The sequence below is a fragment of the Physcomitrium patens genome, chromosome 23 (genome assembly GCF_059467195.1).
Source record: "Physcomitrium patens ecotype Gransden chromosome 23, ASM5946719v1, whole genome shotgun sequence".
In the NCBI taxonomy this organism is placed as follows: domain Eukaryota; kingdom Viridiplantae; phylum Streptophyta; class Bryopsida; order Funariales; family Funariaceae; genus Physcomitrium; species Physcomitrium patens.
In genome coordinates, this window is record NC_143432.1 from 13,670,618 (window position 1) to 13,685,430 (window position 14,813).

Consider the following 14,813-nt stretch of genomic DNA (forward strand, 5'->3'; position numbering starts at 1 on the left):
ATCATATGAAATAATTGTATATAAACTCATAGGCTTTTAGTCAGCCTTCACAGTAATAACTAACAACCTCTAAATTATTAAAACTAACTAAGTTGCTATTTTAATTTTTTAACTATTATCACTTTGGTCCTAATTAATCCAACTCAGGGAATTAGGCTATGATTTATACCATCAAAGGTTGCAATCCTAAAAATTCTAAAAATCTAAATTCTACTTATATAAATTCTAATCTAATATGCTCAATTATTATAATATAAAGAAATAACAAAAAAAATAAATTTTAGAGCATAATTAAGAATTCACAGTTATTTTTTTGAACAATGTTGAGTAGTGTATTTGGATTTTTTATAATATAGGTAAAAACCCTCTTGATGATGACAAATTTTTTCTTACTTAGTAAAAAGTTTAAAATATACCATATCAATTTGTATTGGTTTTAATCTTGATGAATAAGTTTTTGAAAACTTATGAACTACCATCATTACTTGACTTATTCTTCTTTAGCCAAATCTTTCTTTTTAATGCCTTTTAAATAGATGATTGTTACATACAATGTCTTGAGGAATAAATTATTCCAAAACATTTGCTTTTGGTATTATCAATAATAAATCTTTGACATTTTTCTTTAATCCATATTGAAATTGACTGATAAGGGCTTTATCATTTTAGTCTACATCGCGTGCAAGGTTTTAGAGTTCAGTAATATATATATGGTGATTGATCATGATCCTTCTTGTAAAAATAAGAGTTTGGTTTTTATTACTTTATCTTGATTACTTTCTTCAAATGTGGCCATAAACACTTCTAGCAATGAATTCAAATAATAAAAGAGTTGTAAATCTTTTTCCAACAAAGGTGCAAATCAAAAAAGGATACTTCTAGATAAAAGTGTGCCTATGAATCCAACTTGACTAAATCTATCAGTGTATTGGAAGTGATACAACCTTAGATAAAGCTTAACTTGTTGCAAAAATCCTCAAAATTTTGATCTTCTTCTATCAAACTTCTTGGGCATACTAATCTTTGTCCTTATTGTACTTTTAGAAGTAAAACTTCTTAGATTTGGTTGTGATGTGAATCTACTTGCTTCCTTCAACTGCACAACTTTTTAATATAAACTTCAACTTCTTCTATATGCATAGGATTAGTATTTGCTTAATTGATGTTAGTGATACATGAAATTTCTATCCTAAGAGTATTGACAAGTTTGTGAAGATTTACAATAGTTACAAATCTATTCTCACTTTTGCCAAGTAAAGCATTTATGATTTTTTCTTCTATTTCAAACAACTTAAAAAATTCACAAGTCAAATTAGAAGAGAGAAATCCGTAATCTCTAATGTCAAATGAAAATTTTCACAAAGAAGAGTAATTTACTCTCTTTAAGAAAAAAATTAGTATTAGAAAATTAAAAAATTTATTTAAAAATAGGTAATCCGTAACCTTTAAAACACAACAATAGAAGTAAGATAATCCACTCACTTTTAAAATAAGATAAGAATAATGAATTAGGGTTCTTGTCAAACTCTTAAGGAGATAAACCTCAAAGAACTTAAATATCAATATACTCTTGTATCACTTGAAAAGACTAAAAATTCACTCAAAGGTGATATAATATTAAACTAGAATGGCTATTGCAAAAAACAAGAAGATAAGATTAAAAAGTCTTGAAATAAGACTAAAGACTAGAAAGGTATTGACAAGAATGAAGAAAAGTTCACTCTTGCCTCCATATATACTCTTAATTGGAAGCTATGTAGTGATGTCTTATAAGACCTCCAAAACGTGTTGACTTTATAAGACATGTATCTTAACTTGCAAAGTAAGTTTTCTATATGTATAGCACATAGTTACCTTATTCTCCAAGCTATCAATACATGATTAATTTTTTGACCAAATTTCTAATCTACCAATTAACTACAAATACATGTAAAGTCAAAATAGCATCTATAAAGCTTTTCTAGAAAATATTATGAAATAAATCTACTTTTGCATATTTCTACTTAATCATATGGATAAATATTAAAATAAATATTTATATCTATGACACTTAAAAATTTTGCAAAGTTTCTATTTTTATTTTATTTAAAGGTTATATTAATTTTAATTCATTTATCTTCACAATAGTAGATCCAATTTGCAAATTCAATGTCTATTGTTAAAAAGTGTGGTACATGTTTGCAGCAACTAATTAGCTCTCAAGTACTTATTTTCTTTTATTATCTATGATATAATAAGATGTTTGAAGTTGTTGATTATGAGAGAGCTTTTATGTGAGCAAAATCATCCTTTTCCAACTTTACAAGAGATAATTGACTCATGCACAAAATTTTATTTGTTTTATTTTTATTACAGATTTAAAGGCATTGAGTGTTTGTTAAATTTTGGTATAATAAAGATTAAGAAAAAAAATAATTGTACATTATTATTAATTATCCATTATTTTTAATTTTTTATTATTGGTAGTTTTGTATACATAATTATGAAACTAAAAAATAATAAGGTCTAACAATTCAAACCTTAAACTTCTTCAAATGCAATTCTATTATTTTACTCTAATCATTACTTGTTGCAGCTTTGGATACTTCTTTATGCTTCTGGCCAATTGTTATGGAGGGATACTCTATTAAAGAACTTATTTTTTAAGGAGATTCAAGCTCATTGTTGTCATTATTATGACTTTCAAGCAAATAAGCTTCAAATTCTTATTTAATTATATGTGTTTATTATAATACAACAATCAAAAGAAAAACTCAAGGTATGAAATAATGATGAGGTAGTCATGGTTCATACTTATTGAAGTGTAATTATTATGCACATTGTTACCACATAAAAATGGTTCCACATTGCTACTAGCTCTTTGTTCTTTTTTTCACTATTATCACAAATATATCTTCTTGTCCTTTCTTCCTTTTAATAAAACTTTATTCTAACTCAACAAATAAGAAACACATGCATGCAATATTACTTTATTTCTTTTAGTACTTTCACATGTATTAGCAATCATGACAAGAAAGAAGTAAAATGAGACAAATAAAAAAATCTATTGCTACTACAATACATGTCTTATTTACCATTAATTGTTCATATGCTCTTTTATTGCTTAGATCTCTTGAAAACTATGAAATTTCATGACTCCACATAAATTATAAAACCTTACATAATTTATAAAATTTCCATCTACCAAGGTTATAAATTAAGCAAGATATATCTTTAATAGCATTAGCTTTAGTAGTAGCAAAGATGCGTATTCAAATTAGAAATTGTCTTCTAACATGAAATTGTGTTATACATATATAAATCTCTTTAATTTCAATATATATATATACACACACACACACATATATATATATATATATATATATATATATATTAAAATTAATTATATAAGACATCTTGGATATAACATAAAGAGGCAAAGAAGTCTTTTAATAGACTATGAAGAAAGAAACTAATGGAACATGGAGAACATATGAAATAAGGGAACATGGGAATCAAAAAACATGGAAACAAGTGAACTAGGGAATATAGAAACCAAGGAGCATGGATAGATGTGCCAAATATTGTAGTGTTCAATAATACAAGTTTCATCCTAATATATATATATATATATATATATATAATAAAATAACTAAAAAATAACTCAATATTTTATTTGACATTCAAAAGTAAATACAATTGATGCTATTAAAATGAATATAAATTTCTTCTAAGTTGATTTGATTTAAAATATGCTGTAAAATAAATATAAAATCTACAAGACAATACTTACACTTTTGTTTTGTTTGTTTGTTTGTTTTTTTTTTCTTTTTTTGAAAGAACTTTAACAAATAAATAATAAACAAAACTATTATGATGCTACTTTCAACGTCCAATTTAATACAAGATCAACCGATATCAAAATTCACGTCTAGCTCTTGTGTTTCAAAAACCATATTTTCATCCATAATGAGCATAATTGGAGACGAGAATAGAGGAGAAATACTTTTTCGAGGAGTCATTTCTGTGTTTTTAGGATTAGGGTTTGAGGACCTGTCGACTCTCAAAGCTTTCGTATCTATCGAGGTTTGAATCCTTGTAGAATATTGTGTGTGATATGCAATTTGTCGCTCCGATTGTAGTGAAGAAGGGGAGAAATTCGGTCGCAGCGTGGCAGTGCAAGCTGCCTCAAAGTAAGACGAAGTATAATCAACAAAACTTCAGTTTCATGCCAGGAACGATACTCTTCTGTCCCGTTGTTGGTAGCCTGCGGAGAATGGAATCGGACTTTGAAGAATTCGGAAAGCTTTTCGAGAAATCTCAGAATACGAAAGCCAAGGTCCGTCTCTCAGGGCCGGAATGCAGTGGGGGTTGTGTCGATGCTGCCCGAATTTCATCTCCTGAATAACTACCTGCTTCATACAGATTCCGGACAAGATAACATTGCTCAGGTAGGGGTCGGTATTTACTCAGTTTCTTTATAGCTGTTTTGTGACAACCAGTGATGCAGAATAAGACGTTCGGACAGTCAATCCATTGATCGGTAATATTCTTAATCAAAATCAATCTTCTGTGGAATTCGAGTTCTGCACCCTTATTGTCTTTTTTTCGTTTTTCTTTTTATTCTTTGGAATTTATTATTAGGACGCATCGTGAGCTGGTGTGCTGATACCTGAAGTTAACAATACGAAAAGGTTATGTTATGGGCGTATATGCTCTGTTGCGAACAATCGCATTCCTGTCAGGTAGTTATGCGGAATAGAACAAAACTGACGTATGTTGTCTGGACGTAATATTAACCACGTGCATGGATCTATGCAGGATGGATTAAGACGTGAGATTGAATTAGAAAATCGGCAGCTTGGATGACTTGCACTTGTCAAATTGTCTAGCATGGTTGGTGTGGAACTCATTCATTGTGAAGGACAAGCACTGAAGATTCTTCAAGACGATCTATTATTATCATCAACACTGGGAGAATTTGTTGCTTCCAGTTATCGTGATTCTATCGCAGAAGAATCAATAAGTCCACGGTGGATACTCGCCACAATTCAGTTAGAGAGCTTGCTCGAAGGCCAACAGTTGGACGCTGAGCTGAGCTGAGGTGATATCAAAGTGTGTCTGCTCCTGTACAGTAATCGGTGAGTGTGCGAACGAGTTTGAATTTACGCTAACCATGTGCGGAATCCCATCAGTGAATTTGGTTTTCTTCTCTGAAACTATACTCCGTCCAATCCTTGAGCTGGATATACAGTGCGGAGAGGTATGTTATGGATGAGGGTTTCATATAAAATATGAGGATCAACTTGTGTGTGCCAGAGGCATGGAGAGCTGGGAGGGGGTTAGCACTACCCTCTAACGTTTGTTGAGCAAATTAGAGCAAGGATCCGGTCGAGCTTAAATGGTTCCTATTCCAAAATAATTTCCTTCTTTTTATTGTTGAAAACCAAAAATTAATATGCTGGTTTTTATGTCGAAAGTATGAATTTAGAATATACAGTTTTGCTGTTCTCAAATTACTTGTTAATACAGTTTGTTGACAGCTTTTTGAGAGGTCGGCAGTTGACGCTACTTTGACGATGATGGAGGGCAACTCTTTGGGAGTCATCACTTATTCGTAAAGGCCTTGGAGCTTATCGAGGGTGTGGATGTAGATGCTTGGTGGTAGGACAGGGTTTTGCATCACCAGTGGAGGATCACCCGGATGGTGTAGTATTGTTGTCAAAAGGTGTGGGCCTCGTCTTGTTCAGGTCAACCTCTCACATGTGCACACTCCTTTTCCATTCAAGGCTTGTTGATCTTCATATTACCGCTATGAGTTATTCATAGCTTGTTTTGATTCCGTATTGGGTAAATGCTCATTTTCGATGCCCTGTGAATGCTTATATAACTTTGAGTTGATTCAGGTGTATAGCCGTGCTCTCCAGGCACCAGGCAGGGCTTTGTCAGCAGCTGTCTTGAGACTAAAAGTTGTTATGCTGCACCCTAAATGCAGAAACAAATTTCATTGAATTATTGGGGATAATCATTTGTACCTCAAGTTGAGACCAACAGTATCAATTTAATGAATGTGCTCACTCCAAAGTAGCTAACAAAGTCCAGTATGCAGTCCAAGCCCTCCTCAAATTATTTGAATTTTTAACAATATGGACAGCATCAATAACTGCTTTGTCACACGTGCCACAGTGTAAATTATCTTAACATTTTGACATTATGCAGATTTCTAGCAGCCAACAAATTTTAATGGTAAGAAAGTGAATAGTAAGTGACACAAAAAGACCTTTCGACTAATGAAAAATTGGTGAAAATAAAGAATTTTTCTACACTGAATTCTTAACATTTTCTTAAATTGGATAAAGCTTAATTTGACAGTTTGTTTACCTTTCCAACCAATTAAAATATGGAAATTTGACTTGATGTGTTGCTTTTGAAAAGATCTGTAGTTGGGCCAATGACATGAGCAAATTAAATAACAATTTTTAAAAATGGTTTTAAAAGGTGGTAGAGGTAAGTGTTTTGTATGTATATAAGAGATGGAAATTTGTAACTTACCGTTGGATCTTAACTTTCCTTTTAGTTACAAATGTTTTTTTTCTGTTTAGATGACACATGAATTTATGTGATTCCCCTCTTTTCTCATGTTTTATACTCTAATTATTTTCTTTTATTCTTTTATTCTACATGTTTTGTAATTTATTCATTTGTTTTATAAAAACATATTCCACAAAATTATCAAAACTAAAATAGGTTCTCATCTCTTCTTTTTTCTTACTATTCATGTCTTGTGTTGGGAAGTCACTGCTTTTGCTTCTCATGACCTTGAATGTGAAAAAGGAAATGAAAGGACCTTCATCCCACTATGTCCAAGGAGAAATATAAACAAAAACCAAAACTAAAAACTAAAAACTAAAATTAAAAAATAATGAAAATGATGCTTTAGATTCTATACTTAGAGTATTATAGTTTCATAAGTCCACCAAAGCCAAGATAGATGTGTCTCTCTTTTGGCACACATTCTCCTTCTAATCCTTCATAAATTAAATACTAACACAAATATATATATATATATATATATATACTTTCTTCATTCTTGCACCCAAATTCATGGCTTCCTCCATAGTGTTGTCACCTTTATGGAATATCTATCCATTCATGTTCTTTCTATTTTTTCAATAAACTTTCTAAATATAGAAAAGATCCACATATTTCTCAAATTTTTTATCCTCAAAGTCAAACATCATGCATCTCTTCTAAAAATAAAAAGGTAAAAAAAATACCTTTGACACCCAAAAAAAAAGTACAATATTGGAGTGATGTGCAACATGTGCAATATTTTGTTGAAAATTTTTATGGAAAAAAACGTTATTTTATGTTTACTCAAAGCTACAACACAAAAGCCACAATGGATCACATTTGCTTTTGTTGGGATTAAAGTTCCGTGATATGTATATCTTGACATAGTAATTACATTTAGAAGCATGTTAGTTCAAAAAAGAATCATTTTTTTTGTTCTTGTGTAGGATGATACATTGTACACAAGAAATTTATAATCATCCATTATGTAGATTAATTAGAATTTAACCTGGTGTTGTTAGCTCTCAAATTATTTTAATCTTGTAAGCTATTGTAATTTCAACAAAAGTAAGTGTATACTTCACCCACACAAACAGTTTATGATTTTGAGATTATTATTTATGTATTTATTAACTCATGATAGAATTTGTACAGAATTTCAATTATAAAGATTTTAAAGTAGCAAATTGGAACTATGTCTTATAATATTAAACATATTTTACAGAATCAAATAAATAAATGCTTATTACTAACACAAGAGTATTATTCTTTCACATAAACTTTACAGACACTAATAAGAGTATTATTCTTTTTCTTTTTGTCATATCTCATTTTTGTTTCTTTTTCACAACTTTAATATTATTAAGCTTCAATGACTTTTGATGCATTTCAATAATTTCTTTCCCATCTTCAGGATCATTCTATTGCACTTATATTTAATTTCTGCAAAATTAAGAAAATGTATTACTTTTTACTCAAAAGAGATTTGTCAAGTTTTGATACATGCAAGATGTAATAGCATTTTTATCTATTTATTTATTTATTTATTTGTGTTGAACAAGAAGTAGGAACATGACAACAATATTTTATCTTTCACTCCTCTTCTAAAGCGTACACTTCATTGGGTAATAACAAGTGTATGGAAAGAGAGTGGAATGTATACATAGAATGAAAAATGGAATAACCCCCCCTCCCCCCCCTTTCATATTCATTTTCAAAGGTCAAGCAAAACCCTAAAAGAAAATAAGAGAAAATCACTCCAATGAGGCAACGATGAGGGTGCCAACTAGGGTTTGCCAATACCCTCCTCCTCACACAAATGGCCACCCATCATCACACATACCCAAAACTCCCACTAACTTAATATGTACTCAAAATCCTATCCACAAAGTGCTTCGAAAAACCCACCCACTTGCATCTCCACCCCCACCCCTCCAAATAAAACCACATATAAAAATAAAAAAAATTAAAATTAAAAAAAACTCATTCCCAAATAACAAAAATAACCGCTTCTACACATGAGCCACAAATATTAAACATATAATTAATTAATTAATTAATTAAATACCAGGTTAAGGCTCTTTCCATTGACCCATCCCCATGGGGTGAAGAGGAAGGGCCGGGCCGGGCCATGTGAGACATCCCGCGGCATTGGCTGACGAGGACTTCGCCCACGTGGGTGGCGATTGAATGAGCCAATGGCGGCGAAGGATGAGGGAGGGTCCTTCCGGCTGAGGCTGAGCTGGCACTTGCCCAGTCACAGCAGGGGGCTGGGGAGGGATAAGCTCACGAGCGTCGGGAGCGCGAGGGGGAACCATCGTTCAAAAGCCTCGGGAACCGTGTTCTCATTCTGCCCTGCCCTTGTTGTTGTGACTTTTGCTGCCCGGAAAATGAGCTCTGCCAACTCCTCCTACTTGCCCAGGCCTCTGCTCACACCGTCACCTGGCTCCACCCCCCTTTTAAATATATATATATATATATATATATATATTTCACAAATGTCTTTAGAATTAAAATCACAATAAATAATTAAATCGAAAAAAAAAATGACATGAATTAATTCTTAGTGTGTGCTTGAAGTTAAGCTTGAAGTTAAGTTTTTTGACATGAATGTTAAGCTCTATACTGCTTGAAGTTCACGTTTTTTGTACTCTGTTATCAAGGCTCTTTATGAAAATAAAGTAAATAAATCCCATCACATTTTCAATACTATTCATGTCAACCCACCCAAAAAATACATTCTCCCAAAATAGGGCACAATAATGCCATTTCAACACTCAAAATCAAGAGTTTATTTTTGCAAACCAAATGGATTAGTATTAGTTGAATCTCAAGGTCTCTTGACCGTGCAATACAAAACCAATAATCAAAACATGAGCACACTGAGAAACCCCAAAACACAAGATTGCCTATTAGCTTGTCCACGTCATGGTTTCTATCCAACGTGGCATATATATATATATATATATATATACTTCAAAACGATCTAAAGTAGTTTTCTTTTTCTTTTTCATTTTTCCTGATAGCCGGAATTTGGCTTATCAGAAACCCAACACTGGATATGAGAGCATAAAGCCAATCACCCCATGGATTCTCCGCCCACATTGACACGTGGCGTGAACGTAGTGGAGGAACCCACCATCAAACCACCTGGCGCTGTAGATGCCAACTCAGCTCTTTCTCCTACAACAACAACTATACTGTATTCTATTATGTATACTATTTATGTAACACGTATGTGACAATTGTGTAGGAATGACTTCCACTTTTTGGATTCTTAAAGTAGTATGTATTATTATTCTCTGGGTAATTCTCACATGTATTTATAGTTATAGAGGATTGCTTGGAATCTTTTACACAGATACGGGAATGATAATATTCCAGTGAAGTCATAGAAGAACATAGTATCGGCAAGTCCAAGTACAATGCTAATATTATAACAAAAGAATCAATTCTTACTGATGCTAAACGATTTTTTTTATTTCTTTAAAAATAAAATCCATTTTCAGAAAAATAATTCATGTCATATTTGCATAAACATGACTATCTTGCAAGTATATATATATATATATATATTGATGTATTGTGTACTAGCAATATATATATATATATATATATATATACACACACACACACACACATACACACAATGTTAATAACTATCACAATACATAAATTTTATACAGATTATTGAGTACCATGTTATGTTCCTACTTGTTATTTTATTTTTACAATATCTAAAGTAATTTTTTATTTTGTGATCTATGTAATTTTTCAATAGCTTTGTATAAAACGATTTTCATAGAGTATTTCTATAGCACAATCTCATGCTTTGATCTAATTTAATTGGTTGATATTCTTAGTATTGACCCTGTACTTTCCACTAAGTATAACAAAAAAAACTAACTGAATGAATAGCTGATATTAAGAATAATAATCTATATATTCAATTGCATTTAGAAAATCATTTTTATAATTGAACTTGTAAATACATTAACATATGTGCCAGTTGTTCAAGTCATTCTCATTTTATTTTATTTTATATTGTAATAATATTTTTTTTAACAATGGTATATTCATATATATATATATATATATATACACACACACACAATTTGTAAATGCTTTTTCATGTTATTTTAGAATCAATTTACTAAAACAGTAAACTGTATGATATTTTGAAATGAATAAAATATTTTTGATATCCTAATTTAATATGGGTATCTAATCAAGAAAACAATAGTAAAGATTTATAATAAAAACAATAAATTTGAGAAAATTTTCACTCAGATACTTTTGAAAATTCAAGAAATCTTTGAAATTTCTACAAAGCAAATGGATGTCTCTTTTGATTATTTATCTATTTATTTATTATCAAAAACCATATTAGATTAAGGTTGTCGTTCCAAAGTGTTGAGTGGTCGACACTTTGGAACGACAACCTAAACCCTAAACCCATGAAACCCACACTGCAGATACATTACCCATAACACATTTGACATGAGGGGTACAAACGTACACATGTACAAACTACACTCATCATCGTATTCGTACGGGGGTAGAAAATACGTACGTGGGACCGAGCGGAGGCCGGGGCCGGGGGCGCGGGTTTCAATGTGTCCGGTGCCAGTAGTAGTATATGTTTGTCTTTCTGCTTCGTGAGCTTTCCGAGCTGTTGTGGCAGAATCAGGCAGAGATCGATTCTTCGTTGTAGAGGTTTAGTAGTTCAGTCCCGACGAAGACGAAGATTGTGTCCCACCATGGCCATGTCGACGATGGAGCGTACCAGTTCCACCTCAATGGCACAATGACTACTGCAATCCCTGGCTTCTCGCGGAGTCCATAACTCAGTTTCCGGTTGCTCGATCTTGTTTGTTTGTTTTCCTCTGAGTGGGAGTTCCGGGGACGAGGTGATCGAGTCTGTAATTCGAGGTCGGATTGTGGAGCGATTTGGCAGTGGATGTTGAGTGGCCAGTGAGCTCGGTACCTCATGACCTACCGAGTTGTTACGGTTTGCCACGTTTCCATTCTCCTCTCCTTTCTTCCGTCTCCCTTGCAAGGCAAACCTCCATTTAGAGTTGTAGTTGGTTGTGGAAGTGTTGGTGAATGAGTGAATGAGTGAATGAGTGAGACGTGTGTGTGGTAGTGTTTCGTGGCTTGAATTTTAGATAGATGAGGAACGAGTTGGACTAGTAGGAAGGACGATGTGGATGTTGTGGAGCGGGGTTGGTTGGAATGCGAAGCGCGGTGCTGATGATGAAAAGAGGTTGGATCGAGCGATTAATTAGATTTGGAGGAGTTGTTGCTTGACAAGAAGAAGGGGGTGAGGATTGAAGAGACATCGCTGGCTCATTCAAATAGCAGGATGCCTGGACTGCGATACGAGTTCATCATGAGTCCTTTCTCGAACTCGCTCAACCTCAGTGGCGGTAACATGCTTTCCCGTCACACTGGGGGAATCTCGCGGGAATGGGAAATGTTGAGGTCTAGGAATGTGCCTCACACTCTTAATCAGCCCTCGGAGGTGCGTCGTACTCCTCAGTGGTTTCAGCAGAGCAAGATAGATTCAAAGATCAATTTCTCAGTTACTGAGAAACGTTGGACCTCCCCTGTCGTCTTGCCGGATACCAGCTACGAGGGCGAGGATTTGCAAGCCATGGTGCATGATTTCATTGAGAACGATTGCGTGGAACACATGGATGGAGCTGATGGCGATGGTGACTCTCTTGAATTAACTCTTAGTGAAAACCTGCAGGTATAGCTTTAACCCTTGGTTCCCGATCTTAGACTTGCCACACTTGGAGTGGATGTGAAACAGACTTGCACGTAGAGGATTTGGTGATGATAGGAAGCGCTGCACTAGTATCGAGGATGGCCCTACTTGCATGTCTGTAGGTTTCGTGCGGGAGAAAACCAACCGTGCAGTGACACAAGCCTTCAAGGATTGAGGAATTCGTCGCTACTGATGGTAGATTCATTCTCATCTAATTCACGTGTTGTGTCAGATGTTGACGAATCCACACAATACACGGGAACGGGATCTTCTAGCTCACGTGAAGCGTCTCCTGCTGACACTGTATGAGGATACCAACCTAATCTGTAACAGCAATAGCACCAATTGCAAAAAGACCTGCATGAAGCGGTTCATTGTTAGGCACTTGAAGGCCTCTGGATACAGTGCTTCGGTTTGTAAATCCCAGTGGCCAAGCTCCGGCCATGTGCCTGGGGGCGAGTACGAGTACATTGACGTTGTTCTCGAAGGAGATCGACTGGTGGACCATTTCCTCGTGGACATCAATTTTCAGACGCAGTTTGAGATCGCAAGGCCGACCCCACAATACAAGGCAGCTCTGAAGAGTCTCCCCATTGTGTTCGTCGGCACGATAGCCAATCTTGAGCAGGTTTTGGAACTCATGTCGGACGCTGCCAAAGTGTCTTTGGATCAGAATGATATGCATCTGCCGCCCTGGCGAACTTTTGACTACATGAGGGCAAAATGGTTATCCAAAGTAGATAGAAAGCTTGATTTCAGTATTTCCCCAGCTTCCAGGGACTCTTCCGGTCTTCGTTGGGGAAATAATGGAAACCTGATTCACCACGAGGCTAGGCATTGCCACGATGTAGTCAGGCATTTCAAGAATTCCTCCTTACTGAGTCGAGTAGCTCAGGATGGTTCGATACACCCCGAGAAAAGAGAGAAGGCAGGGAGCTCCACTGCAGGTTAGGTTCTCTTGCTGCGCGAGGCGAGCATTAGCGAAAGAATTGAGCGGGTTTCTTTACTTGCTCAAAGTGGCGCCCAGCAGTGGATCAACATCCAGCTACATCGGAAGTTTTGTATTTGTATTCATTACGTGTGCCGAATATAGCAGTAGAGTATTGTATAGAGAAAAGATTGGAAAAGTAATGACGACTTTGGAGGTTCAGGTTGGACTGTACAGGTTACTGCAAGCCCCAGGGTTTTTCTACTGCATCATGTCTAGATGAAGAGGATCAAAAGGTATTGGGAGGCCGTTTCAACATTTTGACGTCAACATATGGTACATGTATGTATGTAAAGCAACTATGTGCCAAAGCAACCTTCTTAGACATGATCATCATCAGCAGGGGATGCAATATCACTCATGCCTGCCCAGATGGTGTCCTTATAGCAGTCTAGTAGATTTATGTAGGACCCCTTCTGCTCAAACTACACTGTAATGAGACTCTTCAAGGACTAGGAAGCATAGTTTTGCAGAGGACTTTGTGTAAAATGCTTTATATTTGTTTGGTTGAACTAGTTCAGTAGACTAGACTAGACTCTATTTTTATTTTTTATTTTCTTTTTTTTCTTTTGGAAAGATGGAGCTGTAACTGAAGAAAATAGATGGATATGTGTAGACAGTAAGGTGACCTGGTGTATCTGGGTCAAGATCATGCTTTCATACACTTTTTGTTTGATAATAAACTGTATTCAGCCATCTCAAATAGATGGCTTTCTCGTACTCCTTTACTTATCCTTGTAGCTTCTCTTGTGTTAATCTTTGTTGGGTCCACTGAGTTCTTGGTTTCCAGAGGAGACCCTGGTTATGGGGACATTCCTTCAAGTGAAGATATCCTTTCAAGATGCTTGGGAGATACTGTAGAGATCAACTCATGCTGTCCCATTTAGAGGGTCAAATGAGGCAAATGATCTGGTGGATTGGCTTCAAGGAATTTGTGAATTGTGGCTAAGTTGCCATGTGGATTTTTTTTGTTTTGTTTTGAAGAATTCATAATTCTTTTGGAAGAGGAGGAGTACAATTCTTTGCCCCTCTCTCTACACTAATTTTAGAAAACATAGAGTGAATTTTCTTCACACTTTTCCGTCCATCTTGATAGCAAGTGTCAGTGGATTTCTTATGAACTTTGAATATGATTCTTCAACCAAATGCTTTCCTTCTTCTTCTTCTTCTTCTGCCCCCTTTTTTTTTTCATTTTTTTTTTCATTTTTTTTAGTTTTTGTGGCTCTGTTCTGTCTTATTTTTATCATTTCGCATTTGCAAAACATGGTTTGATATAATGTTGCCCAATGTAGGAATGGTTAACTTCAATGTCAAGAAAATAAAAATTATATATATTGTCATGGAGTCTTTGAAAAAATTTCATACAAAACTTATATTGGAGAAAAGAAAAAAAATTAGGTTTACTTTAGATTTTTTTTGGCATTAATTTTCCTAATATAACAAATCGTATCCTAGTAATGAAAAAACATTTCACAAATATAAATTACATTTTGAGATTTG

The 14,813-nt window shown here is 34.3% G+C and overlaps 1 protein-coding gene and 1 long non-coding RNA gene across 11 annotated transcripts; both read left to right on the forward strand.

Annotated features, from left to right (window-relative positions):
* Nucleotides 1–3,779: 3,779 nt before the first annotated feature.
* Nucleotides 3,780–6,063, forward strand: LOC141044458 (uncharacterized). 10 transcript variants are annotated; one of them, XR_016500341.1, is made up of 4 exons: nt 3,820–4,430; nt 4,801–5,120; nt 5,299–5,729; nt 5,975–6,063. It is a non-coding gene; the product is annotated as an uncharacterized LOC141044458 (long non-coding RNA). The 10 variants fall into 10 exon arrangements; XR_016500340.1 differs by having other exon boundaries at nt 3,821–4,430; nt 5,886–6,063; XR_016500343.1 differs by having other exon boundaries at nt 3,832–4,430; nt 5,299–5,383; nt 5,512–6,063.
* A 5,153-nt stretch (nt 6,064–11,216) lies between these two features.
* LOC112275573 (uncharacterized) lies at nt 11,217–14,033 on the forward strand. Its single transcript, XM_024506045.3, has 2 exons — nt 11,217–12,307; nt 12,558–14,033. Exons 1-2 carry the CDS (start codon nt 11,918–11,920, stop codon nt 13,275–13,277), a joined length of 1,110 nt encoding a protein of 369 aa, XP_024361813.1. The 5' UTR covers nt 11,217–11,917; the 3' UTR covers nt 13,278–14,033.
* The last annotated feature ends 780 nt before the right edge of the window (nt 14,034–14,813 follow it).